The 21,242-nt window shown below is 49.5% G+C and overlaps 2 protein-coding genes across 6 annotated transcripts in view; one reads left to right on the top strand and one right to left on the bottom strand.

Moving 5' to 3' along the window:
• RHEX (regulator of hemoglobinization and erythroid cell expansion) overlaps positions 1-13,915 on the bottom strand; it is a 64,091-nt gene extending 50,176 nt beyond the window's left edge. For 2 of the 3 annotated variants that reach the window (XM_039537107.1, XM_039537102.1), the window contains exons 1-2: positions 13,825-13,899; positions 8,942-9,105 (exon numbers count right to left, since the gene is read on the bottom strand). The gene's annotated coding sequence lies outside the window, so the exon portion shown is untranslated. Of the gene's footprint in view, positions 1-8,941; positions 9,106-13,824 lie in introns of all 3 variants that reach the window. The other variant, XM_039537103.1, reaches the window with a different exon arrangement.
• RAB7B (RAB7B, member RAS oncogene family) lies at positions 4,610-18,318 on the top strand. Of its 3 annotated transcripts, none has more exons than XM_039537098.1 (7): positions 4,610-5,033; positions 9,755-9,866; positions 12,337-12,398; positions 13,004-13,130; positions 14,078-14,293; positions 15,386-15,511; positions 17,339-18,318. In XM_039537098.1, the coding sequence occupies exons 2-7, from the start codon at positions 9,795-9,797 to the stop codon at positions 17,417-17,419; spliced, it is 684 nt and encodes a 227-aa protein (XP_039393032.1). In that variant the 5' UTR covers positions 4,610-5,033; positions 9,755-9,794; the 3' UTR covers positions 17,420-18,318. The 3 variants fall into 3 exon arrangements, with proteins under 3 accessions (XP_039393032.1, XP_039393033.1, XP_039393034.1); XM_039537100.1 differs by having other exon boundaries at positions 4,611-5,033; positions 9,755-9,871; XM_039537099.1 differs by lacking the exon at positions 9,755-9,866.
• Positions 18,319-21,242: the final 2,924 nt, after the last annotated feature.

The following is a 21,242-nucleotide window of genomic DNA, read 5'->3' as shown; positions in this document are numbered from 1 at the left end:
CTGACTTAGTTATTAAGCCACACCCACAAAGATGGTCATAATCAGCTGAAGAGGTCCTTCAAATGAGTCACATTGCGGGATACTCAGAGGAAGGATGGGGAAGGCAGCAGAGTCTGGTAGGACACCACTGGTAGGAGTTAGACCAGGCAGGAGGATGTTGAGAAGCAGAAGTGAGAGCTGGAGCCACAACTGTTCAGCGCTCCCTGAGTCACTTCAGATTAGTACATAGTGAACATCCCAACATTTGAAAGGAGAAGTAACTGGAGGGTGAATTTCTATTGGCTCCTAGGCTGTGAAGCAATCCCAGCCATGAGGCATGTTGCAGTGATTGCCCTCAGATCCTGGGATGGAAATGGATCCGTCAGCTGACTCTAGGCAAAACATGTCCATTCAGCTCAGCATGGCTGAGCATGTGAACTGCAAAGGGACCAGAAGTAGCCACAGAAAGGGTCAAAGAGAGCCTGGCCAGGAGAGGCTTGGGGATAGATTACTACTGGAATATCTAGCTGCCAGGTTTTTGCTGGCGAAATGGTGATGGTCAGAGAGCAAGGCCTGAGGAGGAGAAGGAGAAGGAGGAAGGTCAGCACTGAAAAGGTAGACTTGGGAAAGGAAGATTCCAGAGCTTTGGGAAAGGATGTGGTGAAATGCGAGGGCCTGGCAAGGCAACTGTAGGGATTTAGGACCTCAGTCTTTCCATTGGCACTAATGGGCTTTGGATCAGGACTTTAGGGCACAACCTAAGGCCAGGGCAACTTTGGGAGCAGATGAGAGAGAAGACCACCACCACCTGCCAGAGGAGTGTTCTCTAGAGCACAGGAGGGTGCCAACTAAATCCTGCCTTGGGTGCCATGAGCCCATAACATGCGGCATCATCTGCTGCCTGCACATGCCACGCTCTGGACTGGCATCGTTTTCAAAGCATGTGTTGTGTCCTTTGCTGTTTACAGAACAAGAACAATGTGAAGAGCCCACAGGGGCACAGTTAGGCCCCACATCACCATTCACAAGCATGCCAGGCCTACCAATAGGCATATTGCCTTTCCGATTGGTTTCTGTTAGCTTCTAAACGATAGAATACAGTGAGCGCCAATCGCTCACAAACTATTCAAGGAGTTGCTACCCGATTCCTGTACAGCATAGCATGGCCGTGTAACAAGGAGCAAGGGCACGCCTTCGATCTGCGTGAATAAGGGGTAAACTACCCTGGTTGCCCAGTGCTCAGGGCTATACGAGCGTTTGATTGGGAGGGTGCCAGACTCTGCAGGACAGGACTGAATCCCACGCAGAGTAATTTCCCAGTTCTGTCTAATCTTTAATGTATTTTATTTACTCTCGTAACGCCTGGGAGGGGGACGGTGCTATCACCCCATTGCACAGATGTGGAATGGAGGCACAGAGAGACCTCATAAGTTTCCCAAGAACACACAGAGAGTCTGAGGGACAGCCTGGAATTGAACCTGAGTTCCTGCCTAGCACCCTACCCCTTGGAACACCCTGCTTCTCTATCACTGCCCGGGCTCTCCTCAGTCCTTCTTGGCTCACTTTAACTCTTTTCGATTTCTTGTTGTTCGAGGAAAAAAGAAACCACCTGGCTGAGTCTGTTTCTTTTTTTCTGTTGAGTCATGCGACAGTCACGCTGGCAGTGAAATTACTGAACTTCCTGGGCCAAGCAGTAGTACCCCTTTATGGGGAACTCTGATCTGTGTGTGTAAAAAAGCCGAGCACGTGCCTTTCGGGAGAGTCAGTGCTTGGTCTGCAGCATGGTTAGGCCACTGCTAGGCTAGGAAAAACTGGACCTGTAATTCCCCACCTCTGGGAGCGGTAGAACCGGCTAGATCAGGTGTTTTCTCGCTGTGCTGTCTGCCTTAACCTTGACTCCATTCCTCAGGATGAAGAGAAGGATCTCCAGTCAGACAGGCCCCCAAACTATACTTTTTGAGGAGGAAAAACCCTTCATGATGAACCTGATCCAAAGCCCACTGGCATCAATGGAAAGTCTTTCATTGACATCAACAGCTTGGGATCAGGCCCTTTAAGGGGATTCCCTCTAGAATGAGGGACAGGGATTTTTGTCTCTTCCTTTGAAGCACTGGGGCTGGCCACATGCTGAGTAATAACAACATGAGAGCAATCCAGGTTTCTAAAACTAAACTGGCTCTTCGTTAAGAGAACGAGTTACAGAGGTGGTGCAACTACAGCTAGCATTCCAGCCATGTGCACACAGACTGGCTTCCTGGTAACTCTTCCCTCCAAGTTCCATGCAGGTTGCTCAATCCACTGTCAGAGGCACAATACTGGACTAGATGGGCCATGGGCCTGATCCAGTCTGGGAATGCCCAAAATATCTGCAAGAGTCACTTGCAAGCAGTGAACTTCTCCTGCCAGAAACCTGTGCTTTCCCCAAATTTAACAGAGTACAGGGTGTCCTCCCCTGGCCTGTGCATGACTCATTGTGCTGCTGCTAGAGCCAGGAGACAGCTCCCACACCCACCCACATAGCACAAGACAGCTAGAAAACCAAATCAAACACTGATTTCAACAAGGAAGTGTCAGGAGTCAGCAGAAATAGAAAAAGGCAGCACGTACAGAAGTGGCTCCAGGTTACAGGGCCCCTGCATGAATTCAGACTGGAGGGCCCCTAGGGAGACCTCAGTAGCAAAGCTAGCCCATGTGGGGAGATGCTAGTCCTTAAGGGACAAAAGTGATGGATTGCCAGCTTGGTAGGGTATAGGGGAGCTTGTCACTGAGAGACCTGGGGAGAGTGGTTTCCCTAGGTTCATCTTCCTGGATGTGGGAGATTGGGATGGGTATTTGCTCAGACAGCAGGACTCCCCATAGCCCCGTATCCTGTCTGACACACCTGGCAAATGCCATGGGCTTGCCCCAGCATGCAGAATGATGAAGAACAAACACCTTTAGTATTACATGCCTTAGGCAGCAGGGCACTCCCTCCTCCAGGAAGCACCCAGCTCTTGGTGGCCGCCTCAGTGTTTGCTCTCAGATTGGATCAGACATGCCCTGAAGTTCTCGAGTGTACAGCTCAGACTGAAGAGCCCACCCAGCGAGGTGTTCTCCAGAAGCAGCCACTTGTAGTTCAGATCAGAATCCCTGTCAGTCCTTGTGCACACTCAGATTGTAGCTGGGCTCAGGGAGAGATTCCACCCATGCAGCAGTGTAGCATGGGGGTGCACAGCGTGGTGCACCAAGAGCGAAGGGACTTGGTTCTCTGGGAAGCGTCATGCTTTGGCCATGAGATACTGAACTAGATAGATCATTGGTCTGTTCCACCATAACGGCTCCTGTTTGCCAGCATCAGAAGTCATGACGATGGGATACTCATTTTCCTCTGGACGTAACTAGAGTTCAGGTTACTGGGAGTATCACACAATCGGAGGCTGAATTCTCTCCTTTTTAACCATTTGTGCCAATGTAAATAGCCTGACATCCCTAGGGACTGACTCCTCTATTGGAGGCAGGATTTCTAGTGGACGGAGTACTGGATGTGGAGTCCGGAATGCTGAGTTTTATTCCCTGCTCTGTGACTTCCCTTCTCTGTGCCTCAATTTCCCCATCTGCAAAAAGGAGACAATGCAAGGCGCTTTGCAATTCAGAGAGCTTGGACAGCACAGACAGCCCTATACCTTGACCTACCAACATGCCTTAAATCTGCTCTGAAGAGCAGTGCAGTCTCTGCGCCTGTTCAACGCTTGGCCTTTCTGCTGAGGTTGCCGGCAGAGCTGGTGGAAAGGGTGATGGCAGCGGTGCACCAAGAAATGGACTGAGGCCAGGTCCACACTACAAACTTCTGCCAGCATAGCTATGTCATGCTGGAGTGTGACCTCTGACTGACATAGGTGTGCCGACAAGGGTCACTACTACAGATGGGGTTATACCAGCGAAAGCTCAGCTTTGCTGGAATGAGCTGCATCAACACTAGGAGTGCTTTGCTGGTGTAATAGATCAGTATAGCTCTACCAGCAAAATGTTCCTAGTGTAGACACAGCCTCAGACTCACCCGATAGCCATCAGATGGTAACAACTCTCTCACCGACCTGGGCTGGCCCATTTGGCCTTATCAGCACAGGCGGAGCTCAGTCCAGGGAGTTGACTCTGTCAGACTCAGGTGACAATGGCAACATAATCTGATGTTTTGTTTTGTTTTCAGCCCTGAATAATCTCACAACGAACATGGCAAGGGCGGCAGAGAAAATGCGCTGGGTGCCCCTGAGCAACAGGATGAATTAGAAAACAATTAGGAAAAGTCCCTTATTTCCTCCGTCAAACTCCCAGTGTTCAGAGCACCATGCCCTGTGAGTACAGAGGCAGTGGGGAGAGGGCTTGCATCCACAAAGACAGCAAGGTTTTAAAAATGAAGTACCCATCAAAGTGGAGCTAAAATATGAGGTTTGTCTGCAGATATGCTAGCAGGCATTCATCCAGGTCTGTAAAGTCTATTGGGTTTCCGGGAAACGGGGCGGGTGGAAGCCTGCCACATGCTAACGGATCCCCCCCTCAGCCGAAGGGGAGGATCTACAAGACCTCAGAAACCCACTAATTGCGGGGAACAACTAATAAAAGAACAGGGAGAGGTCTGTAAAGTGCTGGGCAGTTAATTGCTTCCTAACTCTTTCAGTGCCCAGGCAATTTACTTTAAACTTTAGTTCCTCCTTCATGCAGATGTACCCTGTTCAAATCTCTGCATGCACGAAATTCCTTCAGAGGCATAAAATCTGATTATCTCAACCCCTTTTCGCTGATGTCATTTCTGGACTGCCTCTTTAACAACCTTCCCCCTGACTCTGACTGCTGGCAAAAAAAAAAAGCAAGGGAGAGAAAGGGAAAGAGAAATATACCCTCAGACAATCAGAGTTCTTGGAGACTCCTCTCACTTGACTGTTTCCTCTTCAGGAAGCTAAGTAAAGAGAAGAAAGCAAGAGCTTCTGCAAGCACCGAGGGCTAGAGCCGATGGCCTCTCGTTGCTACTAGAATCCTTTCAGCCGGAGGAGGAGATCACAGGATGAATGCCACAGTCAGTAAGTGTCTTTTGTTTGCCCCCTTTGTTTGCTGTTGTGAAGTGGTGGTTTGGAAGAGCTTGTAAGAAAGCCGGTGGGATCTGATAAGTAACATCCTGCTCTCTTGAACAGGCAAATCAGGTTTTGCAAACTCCTTTTTTGAGTTAATAGACAAACAAAGGTTTCCAGATATGGCAAAACAACTGGTGACTTTTGGATTGCTAGGCACGGGCCAGCACCAAGAGACTGCAGGGATGGGTGGGTGCTCCCTGAATGATTTGAGAGATTGAGGCTCTCTCGACAGGAGGCTCAGCAGTATACAGATCCCTGCGCAGAGGTCAGGCTACACTGTATAGAGGGCTCTGGGCAGAATCAAACCTATGCCCTTTTCAGATGTCTGTAAAGTAGAGCAGCTTTAGACAACGCATCACAAAAAAAAAAAATGTGGGTTGGACGCTGTCACTAAACGTTAAGCACTGCACAGCCTGAGAAACAGATGGTAATGTCTCTGGGCAGCTAGTTTGTCCCATATTGAGAAATGGACTTGGCTGACCCAGGGGCAATTCTTGGCATCAGACACAAAGGTGGCCACCTAATTAGGCACTGCCTTTCAGGGCAGCACCCAGACTGTGGGAGGAGTGTGGCTGCAAGAAGAGGCCGGCCAGTCAGAAGGAATCCACAGTCCAGAGCGTGGACTGCCAGCTGGCTAGAGGACAAGAGGCTCGCTCGAGCAAGGAATGAGGAGAATAGAGGGGAAGCCAACCGGAGGCAGGGTGGAGAGATGGGAAGTGACCTGGGCAAAGGATAGCTCAGACAGACTTTCATTAGAGCCCTGTCTCAATGGGCAAAAAAGGAGGGGTATGTTCCTAGCCATATTAGTTGGCCATGTTGGAACCTAGTTTCCCCATAGGCTACAGCATGGCCAGCTCACATGTCTTTCCGACGTGCTGACTTGCATCTCTTCAAGCCTGTTAGGCAGGGCTGGCTCCAGACCCCAGCACGCCAAGCGCATGCTTGGGGCGGCATGCCGTGGGGGCGCTCTGCCGGTCGCCGGGAGGGCGGCAGGCGGCTCCGGCGGTCCGCTGGAGCCGCGGGACCAGCAGACCCTCCGCAGACACGTCTGCGGGAGGTCCACCGGAGCCGTGGGACCGGTGACCGGCAGAGTGCCCCCTGCGGTGTGCCGCCGTGCTTGGGGCGGCGAAATCACTAGAGCCGCCCCTGCTGTTAGGCTAACTCAATTGAGCTAATACATTGAGACAGGTCTTAGGGATCTATCTCAGACTAGAGAGAGGGGCGAAAGCCTCCTTGGGAGTAGCTTGTCCTGCCCCGGACTGTGATCTGAGCTCAACATGAGTAAGATCACTACAGCAGTTTGCAAGTGCAGAGGTAGGGTGGGTTGGAGACAGGAGGAGGGAATGACACGTCCAGACCGGGATCAGAGCAATCCTAGTTAATCCCAGTTAAATCAGGGGACCTGATTCTGCTCTCAGTCCAGCAGGTGTAAAGCAGGAGTAGCTCCAACGAGGTCACTGGTGTTACACAGAGGTGAAACCAAGATCAGATAGGGGACCTCCGCAGTCTGGGCTTGTAGCCACCTGAAGGGTTAATGGAGACCTTGATTTCTGAAAGACTCATTCACATTGCAGCTGTGCTGCATGAATCTTTCTGCTCCCTTGTGTAAATGCAGATGCCATGGAATGGACTGAACATTACTCATCTCAGACTTATTTGTGGTGCTGCCTAGCACATCCAGACTAGTGCAGCTCTGTTACTGTTTGTGAGCCCAGCCATTCCCCTATGCAGCCTGAGCCATAGGCACAGGAAGCAGCGGTACTGGGGGTGCTGCAGCACCCCCAGGTTTTGTGCCCAGCATCCAGGCCGTTGGCTCCATGCCTCCGCTGCCCAGGGTACCTGATACCGGCCCCATGGCCCTGCCGCCCAGGGTCCCGGCCACTGGGCCTGCTGCTGCCTGGGGGCTCTGCTGTCGGATCTGGATCCTGCTCAGCTGCTGGCCGCGGGCTCTCGGCTGCCGGCCCCTGCATGTGGGATCCTGGCCAGCTGCCGGGCCCAGGGTCCCAGCCACTGGGCCCGAATGTGGGGTCTTGGCTGCCGGGCCCAGCTCTAGTGGCCGGTGAGGGGTGTGGACAGGGCAAAGAGGGGGGGGTGCAGCTCAGCACCCACACTCCAAAAGCTGTTCCAGCGCCACTGGCCTGAGCCTCTCCATGAAAAAACAAAGGGCCTCCTTTACAAAGCACGGCCTCGACTTGTGCCCAGGCAGTTCTGCATGCTCCCAAACACAGACCATCAGCCCAACAGGAAATCCTATCACCTGCATGTGGAAGTGATAACATTGGGGGATTAGTGCTGAAGACTGTGCACCAATGTGTTTCACACACACTCCCCCTCCCCCGCCCCCCGCCAGATTATCAGAAATGCTCAGTGCCCAGCAGCTCCCTTCCGGGTCCTGAGCACACTAGAAAATCTGACCAAAGAAGGCCCCTTTGAACATTAAACCCCAAAAGGAAACTGCTAATGAGGTGGGTGGGGGGAAATGTGTGGTGTTCATTCCTGCTACTCTGGGATGCACAAGGCCAAAATCATGTGTATTTACACTTCCTCCAAAGAGTTATTTTTTTCTGATTAGATTTTCATGACATTAGTTATTATCAGGTCCCTGTTTTTTGCTGGAGGACTCTTTGGAAGGCTGGAGTGGGACAGCAACATCACACTAAGCTGAAACCTGAGAGCGGATTGCCCAACCTTTAGCTGCAGGGGAGGGGAATCTGGGGATGCATCCACACTTACCTTATTGTAAAATACCTCATTCTGATTTTGAGTTGATCTGCTTCCAAAGCAAATTAGTTAACGCAGAATGAGATGCCAGATAATTTGGCAAAAAACAGACACAAACCTTGTGTATGGATGCAAGCCAGTTTATCAGAAAACACCAAGTTAAATCCAAAATTACTTTCAAAAAGCCCTAAATCTTTGATGGTGCCATTATGGCAGGTAGACATGCCAGCTGGAAACATGCCGCCACCAGAAGATACCTGATGTGATCTACCTGTTCATTTTACACACGCTCCACTCTAGCCACCCCTTGATCCAATACACAACAGGCTTGGGGAGTGGTTAGTTTAGCAGGTGCCTTTAGAGTCAACAAAGCCAAATAAAACCACTTGCATCCGAAGAAGTGGGTATTCACCCACGAAAGCTCATGCTGCAAAACGTCTGTTAGTCTATAAGGTGCCACAGGATTCTTTGTTGCTTTTACAGATCCAGACTAACACGGCTACCCCTCTGATAAATAAAACCATGGTAGTGCAAGTGGACATCCTATAAGATACACAGGTTATTTGCAGATGCCAGAACCATGCTGACTGAAAGTGACTCTGTCACAGATGGCCATAACTTGATAGGGATGCTAGCAGCAAGATTTTGAGTGATTTCACTTTCTCACACCAGGATGGCTGAGTGTATTGTACTGGGACTGGGTTTGTACTGGTGTTGGCAGACTCCTTCAGGGCTAGTGAGATCAGCAGTTCAAAATTTTTACACCCACCCGCCACACTTCCTAATAAAGATTAGTCCAGGCTGTTGGGCAGTGATTTCTATCAGGTCTTATTTTTATCCAAGCCAGCTCAGCTGTCTCTCTCCACAATCCATGCTGATCCTTTCTTAGGTGCCTGTTATCCAGGAATTGATCTCTGCCTTACTTTCACACTTCATGGCCCAAAACCAATTATCAGCTGTCGAGGAAAAAGTCTCCCCTCCCCCATTTTCTGGTATTGCACAATTAACCAGGTGCATAAGGGCAGGGGGAGGGAATTAGCCTTCAATGGGAAGGCAAAAAAAACAGCTAGTGCCCGATGTACCAAAAGATGCTAGACCATTGGTGTGTCCCAGTCTGATCAGTCACGTGTACCTACCTGTGCCTTTCTTATACTTGGCTCAAGCACTGACTCCCCTTTGCATAGCTTCACTCCCAAGCCTCTCTTTGCCCCTCCAAGCTTCCTGGTTTGTTGCTTGTCCCAAGCTATTGCAGAGCAGTGCAGAATAGCGTTGCCAACTCTCCCATGATTTCCTGGAGCCTCTAGGAATTAAAGATTAATCTTTAATGAAAGATTGTCATGTTATGAAGCCTCCAGGAACACATCCAACTGAAACTGGCAACCCTAATGCAGAATGAGGGCAGAAATTGCTTCTAGGGGACTGGGACTTTACTAGTAAGTTCTATAGTTTTGCAGCAGTAGCTGCAGAGTCAAGATATTAAGGTGCATCATTCCAAACACTTAGCACAGGAGATGGGCCTGACCCAAGGATCTATCAGACCCCTTCAACTCTGAGGGTTTGGAATCTGAAACCCAATCCAAAATGCGCAGATAGCCCCTGTCTCTGAAACAGGCTGAATCCTGTGTCTGAGAACTCTTGTGCTTTGGAGACGGTGAAAGCTGAACCAGAGCCCAGGTCTGATTTTTTTTTTGTAAGCAAGTTTTTAAGTGAGGTGAAATTTGGGGTATCCATGACAAATCAGACTCCTGAAAGGGTACAGTAATCTGGAAAGATTGAGAGCCACCGGTTTGAAAAGTGTGCCCCATAATAAATTAAGTCATTGCCCTGAACGTTCCCCATGAGATAATGGAAAGATATTATCCCAGGTCTGCATGGGAGTAATACTTTGGTATTTAGCTCTGCTAACGGACATGTGAACAGAGATGTTTCTCAAACAATGTTTTTCTCAGCTTCAGTACTGCTCCCTGATGTCCTTCCCTGCTCTTTGTAATGGTGAATCTTTCTGCTGGCCAAGAAAAGAATGAGTCACCCCGGAATGGAAGAATGATGAATCACCACACGGTTAGGTTTGTGGACTGGGTTCTCTACCTCTGACTTGCTCTCAGAAATAGCAGGAGTCTCGAATGGAACGTAGGGTTGGTCTCCCAAGTCAGTGCTTCATGCAGTCTCAGTTGAAAGTCAGCCAGGAAAGATTAGCTAGCAGTGATACGCGCCCTTTTAACAAATACTTTGTGGCCCAGCCTCCACTGATGTTTGGCTCAGCTGTGTGGGAGGGACCCAGGTTTCAGGGTGGTAATGAAAACCAAAGCCAGGGAAGTTTCTTGTAAGTTTCTTACAGCTATTTTATGATGATGATGATGAACTACTGTTGCAGTAGCACCTAAGGACCTCACACAGGGAGCAGGGCCTCATTGTGCTAGATGCTGTACAAGCAAACAACAGTAAGACAGTCCCAGCCCTAGACACCTCACACTCTAGCATTAGACAATATTCAGCAGCAGAATGAGCAGACAAGTGTGAAGAGGTAGAGGTCAGAAGAAGGCGAGGTGACAAGGTAGCAGCGAAAATGGGGTGTAGTTGCAGTGGTCTCAGTGGTGTCAGTCTCCAGGCTGTGACATCAGGTGAAAAACAGTCCCTCAGCCTTGGCCCCAGAGCCCTCTCTTTATAGGATCAGTCCAAGTTGCACCTGACATCACCAGCACCATAAGGATAAAATAGTGCCTGGAGCTCCAGGCAACACCCATTTGGGATGTGGAAACAGAAGCGCAGTTTGGACAGTGGCAGCGATAAAGTCAGTGAGGGAAACAGTGGCTGAGTAATGCTGGCTCCTGCACTCAGCACAAACACTGACAGGTCTGTTGGATGCCGGTTCCACTCACAATAGGCTCCTTGTGGCAGCTGGCAGGCACTGTCAGTCTGTGCGGGCTCGTGCGCTGCCTGCCTCCTGCCCCTTCTCCTTTTGTTGCAGTGGAAAGCACAGCACAATGGGGGGCGGGGGGGTTTGCTACTGAGGGGGACAAGAGACAAATGCAGATGCTCAGCGTTTCAGGGGCCTAGAAGTGGATCCCATTTAACCAAGCTACAAACAGTGATGGTTAAAGCTCTAAGGTTCCTGAGCACCCATAACAAATGCAAAGCCCCATTCCAAGCTCTCCTGACACGCCAGGCAGCCTCTGAGGAGAAGCTGAATCTGGCGCAGGTAGAGATGGCAATGGGGAGATTTCCCTATGGGCAAAATTCAGCTCTGTGCCGAGGCCCAGCACAAGGCCTTAGCTGCCATTTATGCAAAGCAGCTGTCACAGAGAGTCTCACTTGCTATCTGAGCAAGAAGCAGTTCCCTAAGGGTGGGGGAATTGGTTGCACATGGCAGACCAAGTGTAACAAACATGCCACAACATCAGGGACACAGTTGGGGGGCGTCAGGGGGGCTGTTGTGCCCCCTTCCCCCAAACCACAAACCTCAGGCAGGTGTGGAATCCCCTCCCCCCCCCGCCCTGTTCGCCTGACTAGTGCTGCCCCCCAAAATCACGCCTATGCGCAACATTACGGGGTACCTTCCCGCCATCCTGGATGTGCTGGCAGAAAAGGATTTAGGCAGTGGAGGGCACTGTCATTCCCGGGTCAGTATCCAGCCCGAGTGCCCAGAGCACAGAAAAATGAAGTGACATGCTGAGGGCAGAGAGAATCTGGCTCACCAGGGAGCCTGGCTGCAGGGAAAGGTCAGGCAGCAGGCAGCCTAAGAGCTGGGGCTGGTAAGCGAAGGGACGGTGGGGAGCCAGCCTATTTGCTGGATGCTGGCCTGTGGCTGCTGTAGCCGGATACAGCACAGCAAGTGACATGTGACAGCAGGAGGGCAGTGCAAATATGCTCCACTGAGATCTTAGACAAAAGGATTCAGGCTGGGGGCAGTCTGCAGGACAGGGTTCCTGGCCACTGGGAGAGGGGTGGGTGGAGTATCCCTGGCACGAGGAGCCCCATGGGATGCAGTGCCCCTGTCCTGAACTGGCCCCTAGGGCTGAGTTAGGAATTGCTGGGTTGATCTTTTATTGTAATTGTTAAAGTCATTGTGCTGAGGGTATTTGCACCTTTAAGCAGCCCTGGAAAAAGAATGTGCTGTTATTCAAGGTGTATGAGTGCTACAGGGCCCCCACAAGGGCTGGAGCCTGACCAGGCCAGCACTTGGAGCACCTGCTCTGCCTGCCTTTGAGCACGTGGTATGCACAACAGGCCACCAGATGTGATTTCCAAAAATACATCACTTCCCATTCAAGCATCTAAATAAAGGCCAGATAGTCACAGATAGACTCTGGCCCCCACTGTGGGCGCTGACCTCTTTTGAAAATTTCCATCCTGGAGGCGGCTCTGTAACCACAGCACTCTCAGGGACATGCAGCAATAGGGCTGGTTACCATACGGCCCTTGGATTAAGTGACGCCGAGGGCTGGTGGTGAATTTCCCCTCTCTGCATGTGTCTCGTGGTAGCTGGGATGTGAAGTCTAGTCTAGTCATTGTCTCTCATTCCATCCTCTAGGCCCTCTTCATGAATTCCAGCAGGAACGTGGATTTGAAGATAATTATCATAGGAGCACTGGGGTAAGCAGAATCCTTCCTACTGGAGTCCAACAGTCCTGAGAGTTTGTTCTCACGAAGGCTAAATGAGTCCCACTCTAAGCCCCCTTTACACTGCTAGAATGATGCAAGTTGGCCTTAATGTAAATGAGAAAGTGGGACTTTATCTTTAATGGCTAAGATTCTCTGATTTACTTTTCATGTATTTATAATAATCTCTAAGCTGCTGTGGAACACAGGGGAAATTAACAGCATTAAAAATAAACCATTAAAAATTAAGCCCTTAAATGTGGAGGTTCAAACTCCAGTCTTCCTGTACTTACAGTATGGCACCCACCCCGCAAACCAAACTAGTTCATAGATCAGTTTGAAGCCTGGCTGCATACAGGTTTCACACATCTAAGATACATCCAAGACCCAGGCTAACTTCGGAGCGTACTAGCGCAGATGAAAATGGCAAGGCTGAGTGTTTGGAGTTTGGCTCCCATCCTGGAGTCATTATCCCATTAATAACAGGGTGTGGGAATCTGTGACTCTCCAGTCTTATTCCCTGCACCTGATTCTATAGCACAACTCAGAAGTCCTGAGGCTAACGCATGTCCCTTTGTGTGCCTCTTCCTTTGTCCCAGGGTGGGGAAAACCTCCCTCCTGCACCAGTTCGTGCACAAGACATTCCATGAAGATTATCGGACTACTCTGGGAGCCAGTATCCTATCTAAGTGCATCATGGTGGACAACACCCCCCTAAAACTGCAGGTGAAGCACTTCTCTGTTTGGTCTCTGGCATCTATCCACTCAGGAGCCTGTCTTTTGACCTGGTGTGTGTGCACAGTGCCAGGCGATGTCCATTTAACAGAGGTCAGTGCACAAATAAGGGATCATTCAGGACCTGCTCCTGCTCCCTTTGAAATCAACGGTAACATTTTAACTGTTGCAGGCTTGTGCCTGATGTTCAGGGGTCCTGAGCACCCATGGATTCTGCTGAAGTCAAGAGGAGCTGCAGGTGCCCAGCACCTCTGGAAGCCAGGCCCTTGATAGCTAAATGGTGCAGAGAGCAGCAGATAGTCTAAGGTCACAGTCAGCAGGTCACCACCTCCAGAGCATGGGGGGCGGGGCTCTGCAGCAGCCCTGCCTCAGTTTCCCCTTCCCAGGACTCCTCAGTAAATGCCACAGTCTGGTTTGGCTGCTGCAGTGCCTTGGCCCTTCGGCTAAGTCCTTCACCCCTTCTGGAAACAGAACTTAGAAACAAACAGAACACAAAGTCTTTACCCTAGTCTTAAACTGGGCCCAGCCTTTCTTTCCCCAGGGATTGGTCTTCTCCCTTCTCATTCTTCTGCCCACCCCTTTTCAGCCCTTTCCTGGCTCCTTTCCATCTTGTCCCCACGCTGCTCTTCCCCAGACAGGCACCCCCAGTCCTTCCTGCCTGGAGTCTTCCCAGGCCTCTGCCTACCTTATGCTCTAGCTCCTTGCAGCCTTTCGGCAGCCATCTGCCATCCGCACTTCCCTTTTCTCCACAGGCCTCCGAGGTAAATAAGGTAGAAGCCTGATTGAGTCACATGACCTACTTCATTTCCCCCACCTGGGGAGGAGAGTTGGCTGTGTGTGGGGGGGGGAGGGGGGGCTGAAGCCCGGCCCCCTTTAAAGGGCCAGTCACCCCATAACAGTCATTAGTGTTGTGCATTCCTGCCCTTCTCCCCCATTAGATCTGGGACACCGGAGGTCAGGAACGGTTCCGGTCCATGGTGTCGACGTTCTATAAGGGCTCGGACGGCTGTATGCTGGCCTTCGACGTCACGGACCTGGAGTCCTTCGAGTCCTTGGATGATTGGAGAGAGGACTTCCTGGAGAAGATAATCCCCACAGAGCAGGGCTTCCCCATGGTGGTACTGGGAAATAAAATCGACTTAAATGAACGGCAGGTAAAGAGAGAGCTTGGTCCCTGTTAAGAGTTCAGAAGAATCGGCCATGGAGGGTGGGAGGGGTAGGGCTAGATTTCTTTGACTAAATTTCATAGCGTTCTGGTCATGCCTCCGGGTCACAGTTGGAGCACACTGGGGAAACTCGCCCTCCTTCTGCCTGTACAGGGCTTCTGGGAATGACACAGGACTCCAACCTCCTGTCAATCACACACCTTTCACCAGCACCAAATTCAATTAAAAATTAATAACCCACCACAAGCCTCACTTGAAGCCTAAATTCCCAGAAGTGGCTAATGCTGTTGGGTGCCCAACTGGAGATGCCTTAAAGGGGTCTGATCTCCAAAAAGGGCTGAGCTCCCGCCCTCTGAAAATCAGGCCCCTTCTGTGTGTTTCCAGTAGAGCTTCCCAAAATTAAGGCACCTGGAACAAGTAGTTCCCTTTAGAAGCTATAGGGTTTACTTAATATAGGTGGAGTATTTAGTCTGGCACAGGCCGGGTTTACAATTCACCAACAAACCAGAAATTCCTGTCGGGAAGCGAGGGAAGGGAAATCATTATTAATAATTAATAAAACCCCTCAGCGGTAGCTCAACCATTAGATTCCAGAAGGCTCCCTCCCCGGAAGGCTGAAAGAAATCTCCTTCACTTAACCGCCCACCAAGCCCTCCTGTGACCTTGCTGAAGGAGGAACATGTTCCAGCCCAGGCTCTTTAAGAAGATCTGTGTCCTTGAAGAGCGATGAGCCAAATGTTCTGCTACTGAGCACTGTGTGCCTGATGGTACAAGGCTCTGTACCTGCCAGCACTTGGCCCTGTTGTCAAGAGACCAAGCTGAATTGCCAGCATGCACTGAGAGCCTCATTCTGAAACCACACTGGAGGCTCCCATTGGCTTCCATGGGCATTGAGTGTGCTCCGCACCATCACAACATTTGCTCTCAGTGGCTGTAGAGTGAAAAGCCCAGGGAGAAGCCCAGGGATCTCTGAGCATATGGCTACCATCAGGACCGGTGAATACCCCATGCACTGGACTTGGTCACTTCCTTAAGGGCTGCAAATGAATAACATGACCCCATCCCCTTCTCTTCTCCCAGGTGTCTAAGGAGACAGCTTCATTCTGGTGCAAAGAAAAGGACATCCCGTATTTCGAAGTCAGTGCCAAGAACGATATCAACGTAGTGCGGGCCTTTGAGACGCTCGCGAGGCAGGCCCTGTTGAGGGTGAGTAGCGGTGCTGGCCATGTGCCCTTGTGAGCGCTAGAGCCCTGATGTGGGACTTGAGAGATCTGGGTTCTGTTCCTGGCTCTGCTGCTAGTCTCCCGGGTGACCTTGAGTAAGTCATGTCCCCGCCCTGTGCCTCAGTTTCCCCACCTGTAAAATGAAGATAATGATACTGGTTTCCTTTGTAAAGTGGTTTGAGATCCACTGATGAAAAGTACCATTTAGGAGCTAGAATGATTATTATTATTTTCATCATTTGGGCCAGAAGTCTCATGGAAACAGCTAGTGAGAATCTGGTGCCATTTAAGCTAAAACCCAAACCCTGGCCTGAATTTGCCCTTGGATTTAAATCCTAAACTTCACCTTATACCTAAGTGAGGATTCAGACTGGGTGTTGACCAGTTCTCATGTTTTTTTTATCTTTTCCAATAATTTTAGTCAAAAATGCAAATTTATCATTCATCATTTATTTCTGAAATATTTTCAGGACTTAATTTTAATTATTTTCAGCACTTTAATTTTAATTTTAAATAATGTTTTAAAAATCCATCTTGCAACTACTCGGATGAAAAAATTCAGTGTTGAATATTTCTCGTGTAAAAAACATTGGGCAATAAGCAAGGAGATAAATGTTTTCATAAATAACGTTGATAAAAATAATTCTAAAAGCTAATGAAATAAGAAATATTTTGCTGTTTTGAAAATTCTTTGCCAAAGTTTTGTTTTAACTTTTCGACCAATCATAAGGGATTCCAGAAAGCTAGTATAGCTGTGTAAACTGTGCCCTCTACTGGTCATCTCAATGAAATCAATAGAGGCGGGAAAGCACTGGGCTTGAAGGCCAGTCATTTAGAAGCTGTCCTCCATTTTAAGACAGCAATTTTGCATCTGCAAGTATTTGCTGGTACAACTGAGGTCAGTTACATGTTTAACCAGAGAACCCAGACGGTGCCCAGAAATCAAACAGCTAGACATGAAAACGGCACACATTGTGCCTGAATTTATTTAAATCTACAAAACTTCAGGCAAAAAATGTGTTGGGCCCTTTCAAAATATGGCCCTTTTCCTAGGTTGGAATTAGTATTTAAATAAGGGGAGGAGTCACGATTAAAGTAAACGGTCTGTCCAGAAGAGAGGACTGGTATCAAACTAAACTCTACAGGCTTAAAATGGAGCTAACTTAAACCTACAACATTTGCAGTGAAATGTTGCTAAGTCATCTCCATTGGAAAGGTGTGGTGTCTGCTGCCTGTGGATGTATGTACAATACTACGATAGGTAGAGCATATTACTCTCCCTAACCACAAGGGTCACTGTCCCATCTGTGCAGAAGGCTCAATAGAGTGATGTAAATGAGAGTGTTTTCATTCCACATGTTGTGCAAACGTTTTTGTGATTTTGGTCCCATACTCTTAGTGAACCAATATTGTAACTCAGACTGAATCTCAGATGAAGTTGCCAGGCTTTCTGCAGTTCTGTTCTGTTCAGATTCATACACCATGCCCATCACTGTGGTGTCTGAAAGTATTAAGCAGCCTGACTAGCATCTGTTGCGTGTGGTTCTTTCTTTTTGCCTAATTTTCATCCTAAATCGTAAATCAGTCTGAGATCACTCAAATTTCAGCTCAAAATTTAGTCTCAGGTTCCTGGAGATTTATCCCCAGCTCTTCAAAAAGTTTGTGAACCTCAGAGAAACTCGGGTTGGTAAGAAACCTGAAATCGGGTGGTTTCCCATGGGGAAGTTTAGGATTCAGGGATTGTAGTAAAGCACGTCCGTTTTTAAAAGCAAACCTAAGCCCCTTTTATTTCCTCTTGTCTTTTTTCCAGTACCAAGAGATGCTCGAGAACTATTTAACAGACTCCATCAAGCTCACTCCTGACGACCAGCCCAAGAAGAAATGCTGCTGAATGAGACATTTGGAGACACCTGACATGTCTCTGAGCCCTTGCTCGGCACCAAAATCGCTGAACCGACTCCATTCACTTCCGGTTTTGTGTTCAGCCACAGGAGATGACCACAGCGATCCGGTTCCACTTTGCACAGCCAAGCGGACAAATCTCGTGACATTTACCGAGTGCAGAGAAGAGACCTGCCTTTTCTCTACGTGCCTAGATTGGACTAACCCAGCCAGACTGCACCTGGCTGCTCCTATGCATCGGGACCCTTATTGCTTCATTAACCTTCTAACCACCCATTTCAAAGCCTTGCACCAGCCTTCTAAACCTGGCTCTGTGCAGTCAGTGCTGAGTCCAGGTGGCCCAGCTGCCTTCCCAGGGCTGTGGCTGGCTCAGTGACCTCACTCACCTGCTATCTCTCTGCTCTAGTTACACCTGTTGACACTCAGGCAGGTCACAGAGGATTAGTGGCTCACCCTCTGGCGCTTGACCAGACATTCCCAACACATGCCTGAATTGACAGTGCTAGGCAAGGCAGGGCTGTGCTGTCAGTGCCCTGCAAACTGGGCCTCCCTAGAGAATGTAATCTCAGTCCCCGCTGTTTGAACGCAAAACAGAGACATTTGTTCGCCAGATACCCAGTGTTTAAACTAACACCCCCACAGCCTGCACTTGATATTAAACAGGCGTAAGCTATTTATCCCCAAGGGAGGGAAGGGTGGATGGTCTAGTGGTAAAAGCACAGGCCTGAGAGCCAGGAGCTTCTACATTCTAATCCCAGCATTGACACACATTGCCCTAGGCATAACCTTTCTGTGCCTTAGTTTCTCCCCACCTATAAAATGGTGTGGGGGCGTGATAACACTCTCTCACCCAGAGATGAGGTTGTTGGTAAAGCACTTTGACAATGAGCTGTGCTGTGGTGTTTTATTGGCAGGGTGTTTTTTAAAGGAATACTTTTAAAAGGAGGCAGTGGTGCCTACTGCCTAGAGCACTAGACTGGGTCACAGGAGACCTGGGTCCTATTTCCAGCTCATCTGCTAGTCTGCTGGGTGACCTTTGGTAAGTCACTTCACCTCCCCGTGCCTCAGTAGCCCCATCTGTAAAATGGGGATAATGATGAAAAGTGCTAGATAAGAGCTAGGCATGATTACTATTTTATTAATCACTGAAAAAGGGGAGGCATGGATCAGATTTTGACACAAGCAAGGGGATTGAGCAGAACTTGAAAAGGGAAAGTGAAGGAAAGCGAGCATATGGGATCTGTGCAGATCTGTGACTGTCCTGAAGGGTCTCCCCTGCTCAAGTGTCTGGATTTCTATCTCAACCTGGGAATGATGCCCAATTTTCTGCTTTTATTGCCCTGTGGGGTTCAGATTCATCTTTGGGTGTTAAAGACTCAAGGGCTGGACTAAGCTGTGCCCGTAATGTGAAACTGACACATGAATTTAGGATTTTCAGTGATCCCAGGACAGGAGCAGTGGGAGGGAAAGCAGCACATTCCTACCTCTCGAAGGTGGTTCATGGCACTTTTAGTTGGTGGCTGTGAGCAGCAGAAGCAGCTGCCACATGGAACTTGGCCAACGCTGGCGGAATTGGTGAAACCTGGGTTAACACAGCAGTGAGGCTCACCGGAAGCCAAGCCACAGGCTGGGGCCAGAGGGCACAGCAGTGTATCAATGCCGTTTCCATGCAGTTTGGCTTTGACTGTGGAAATCTGATCCAGCCATGGAGCCCAGAGGAGTGGCGGACCCCTTCCTGTACACCCTGCCGTGGGCTGTGATCTGTTCGCATACACCCTGATATGGGCTGAGCCATGGGCCAGGATCCCTTCGCGTACACCCTGACATGGACCGTGATCCCTTTGCAAACACCCTGACATGGGTCGCACTGCTGAAGGTCTTTGGCCCAGTGTGCTCAAAGCTACCTTAGAGAAATGTTTCTGGGGTCAGAGATGACGACAACACCCCTGTTAATTTAAAATAATTCCCAGCAAAAGTAAAAAGTTTACTCTGAAATGCTGGGTGTGCGCATCTTCTTTGTGTGTGGCTCTAAATGAGAGGATGTCCTGGGTAGAGGATTCCCTGGGAGAAGCAAATTTCACAGCGGTCCTGTGCAGGGGAATAAGGCAAGCTGGACTGGCACATCCTTGGAGCATTTAGTCCAGCTCTGAAGTGTCAGTGTTGATGGAGAAGTAGATCCTACTGGAGGGGTGGGGAATCCCCTTCTTCCACCCCCAGGAGCTGCAAGGGTCCATTTCTGAAGCCTCTCAATCTTTGCTGCAGGACTTCTTTTGGCTTCACATTTCAAACGTGTCTAGCTCCTGCATCTCTCTCTGAGCCGGGAGTCATATAAGCCATAGGACTGGAAGAACCTCCTGGGTCCTGGAGTCCAGTCTCAGGCTATCTCAGGCCACTGTGACACACAATCCTATTGTTATTATTATTTCTATTCCAGCAGCCCCTAGAGACAAGGTCCCAGAAGGTGCTGCGCCAGGCGCTGTACAAACATCTAACAGAGTCCCTGCACTGGAAAGCTTATGATCTAAATAGGTTCCGAGCCTCTCCTGCAGATCACAATGACATTCCTGAGAAATTCCAGGATTTTTCTCCGGGACCATCACTATTTCCCCAGCAGAAATTTCTTTGACCAAACACCAGTTTTGTAAAGCACACACAACAAATGGAGATGGAAGGAGTGTGGAATGGATGTAAGGGTCTAACTGATTGCCATATTTGGGGTTGGGAAGGAATTTTCCCTCAGGTCAGATTGTCAGCCAGAGATCCAGGGTCCTCCCCCTTCCTCTCCCCAACCCGGTCATCTGCAGCCTGGGGTATGGGTCACTTGCTAGTTTGAACTAGAGTAAATGGTGGAATCTCTATAGCTTGAAGTCTTAAAATGTATGAAAGATCTGTATATGGGCCTGTCATTCTGCCTTTGGGCACAAGAGGTCGTCAGTACAGTGTGAAGAAAGTTGCTATTGTACAGCCTCCATACCAGCTTTGTAGAATCACAGAAATGTAGGACTGGAAAGGACCTCTATAGGTCATGCACTGAGGCAGGGCTAAGTATTCCCTAGTCCAGGGATCGGCAACCTTTCAGAAGTGCTGTGCCGAGTCTTCATGTATTCACTCTGATTTAAGGTTTTGCGTGCCAGTAATATGTTAATATTTTTAGAAGGTCTCTTTCTATGTCTTTAATATATAACTAAACTATTGTTGTATGTAAAGTAAATAAAGTTTTTAAAATGTTTAAGAAGTTTCATTTAAAATTAAATTAAAATGCAGAGGCCCCCGGACCAGTGGCCAGGACCCGGGCAGTGTGAGTGGCACTGAAAATCAGCTCACATGCTGCCTTTGGCACACGTGCCATAGGTTGCCTAACCCTGCCCTAGACTGTCCCAGACACGAGTTTGTGCAACCTGTTCTTAAAAATTCTAATGCAGGGGTGGCCAACCTGAGAAGGAGCCAGAATTTACCAATGTACATTGCCAAAGAGCCATCGTAATATGTCAGCAGCCCCCAATCAGCTTTCACCCCCCACCCCGCTTCCAGCGCCTCCCACCCACTGACAATCAGTGCCTCCCCCTCCATCCCTGCATCTCCCGATCAGCTGTTTCGTGGTGTGCAGGAGGCTCTGGGGGGAGAGGGGAGGAGTGAGGGCACAGAAGGCTCAGGGGAGGGGGTGGGAAGGGGTGGAGTGGGGGCAGGCCCTGTGGCAGAGCCAGGGGTTGAGCAGTGAGCACCCCCGGCACATTGGAAAGTTGGCACCTGTAGCTTCAGCCCCGGTGTTGGTGCCTGCACAAGGAGCCGCATGTGGCTCTGGAGCCATAGGT

This window comes from Mauremys reevesii, linkage group 4, assembly GCF_016161935.1.
Source record: "Mauremys reevesii isolate NIE-2019 linkage group 4, ASM1616193v1, whole genome shotgun sequence".
Lineage (NCBI taxonomy): Eukaryota > Metazoa > Chordata > Testudines > Geoemydidae > Mauremys > Mauremys reevesii.
Note: the sequence above shows the minus strand (reverse complement) of the source record. Positions and strands in the feature narration are given on the sequence as shown.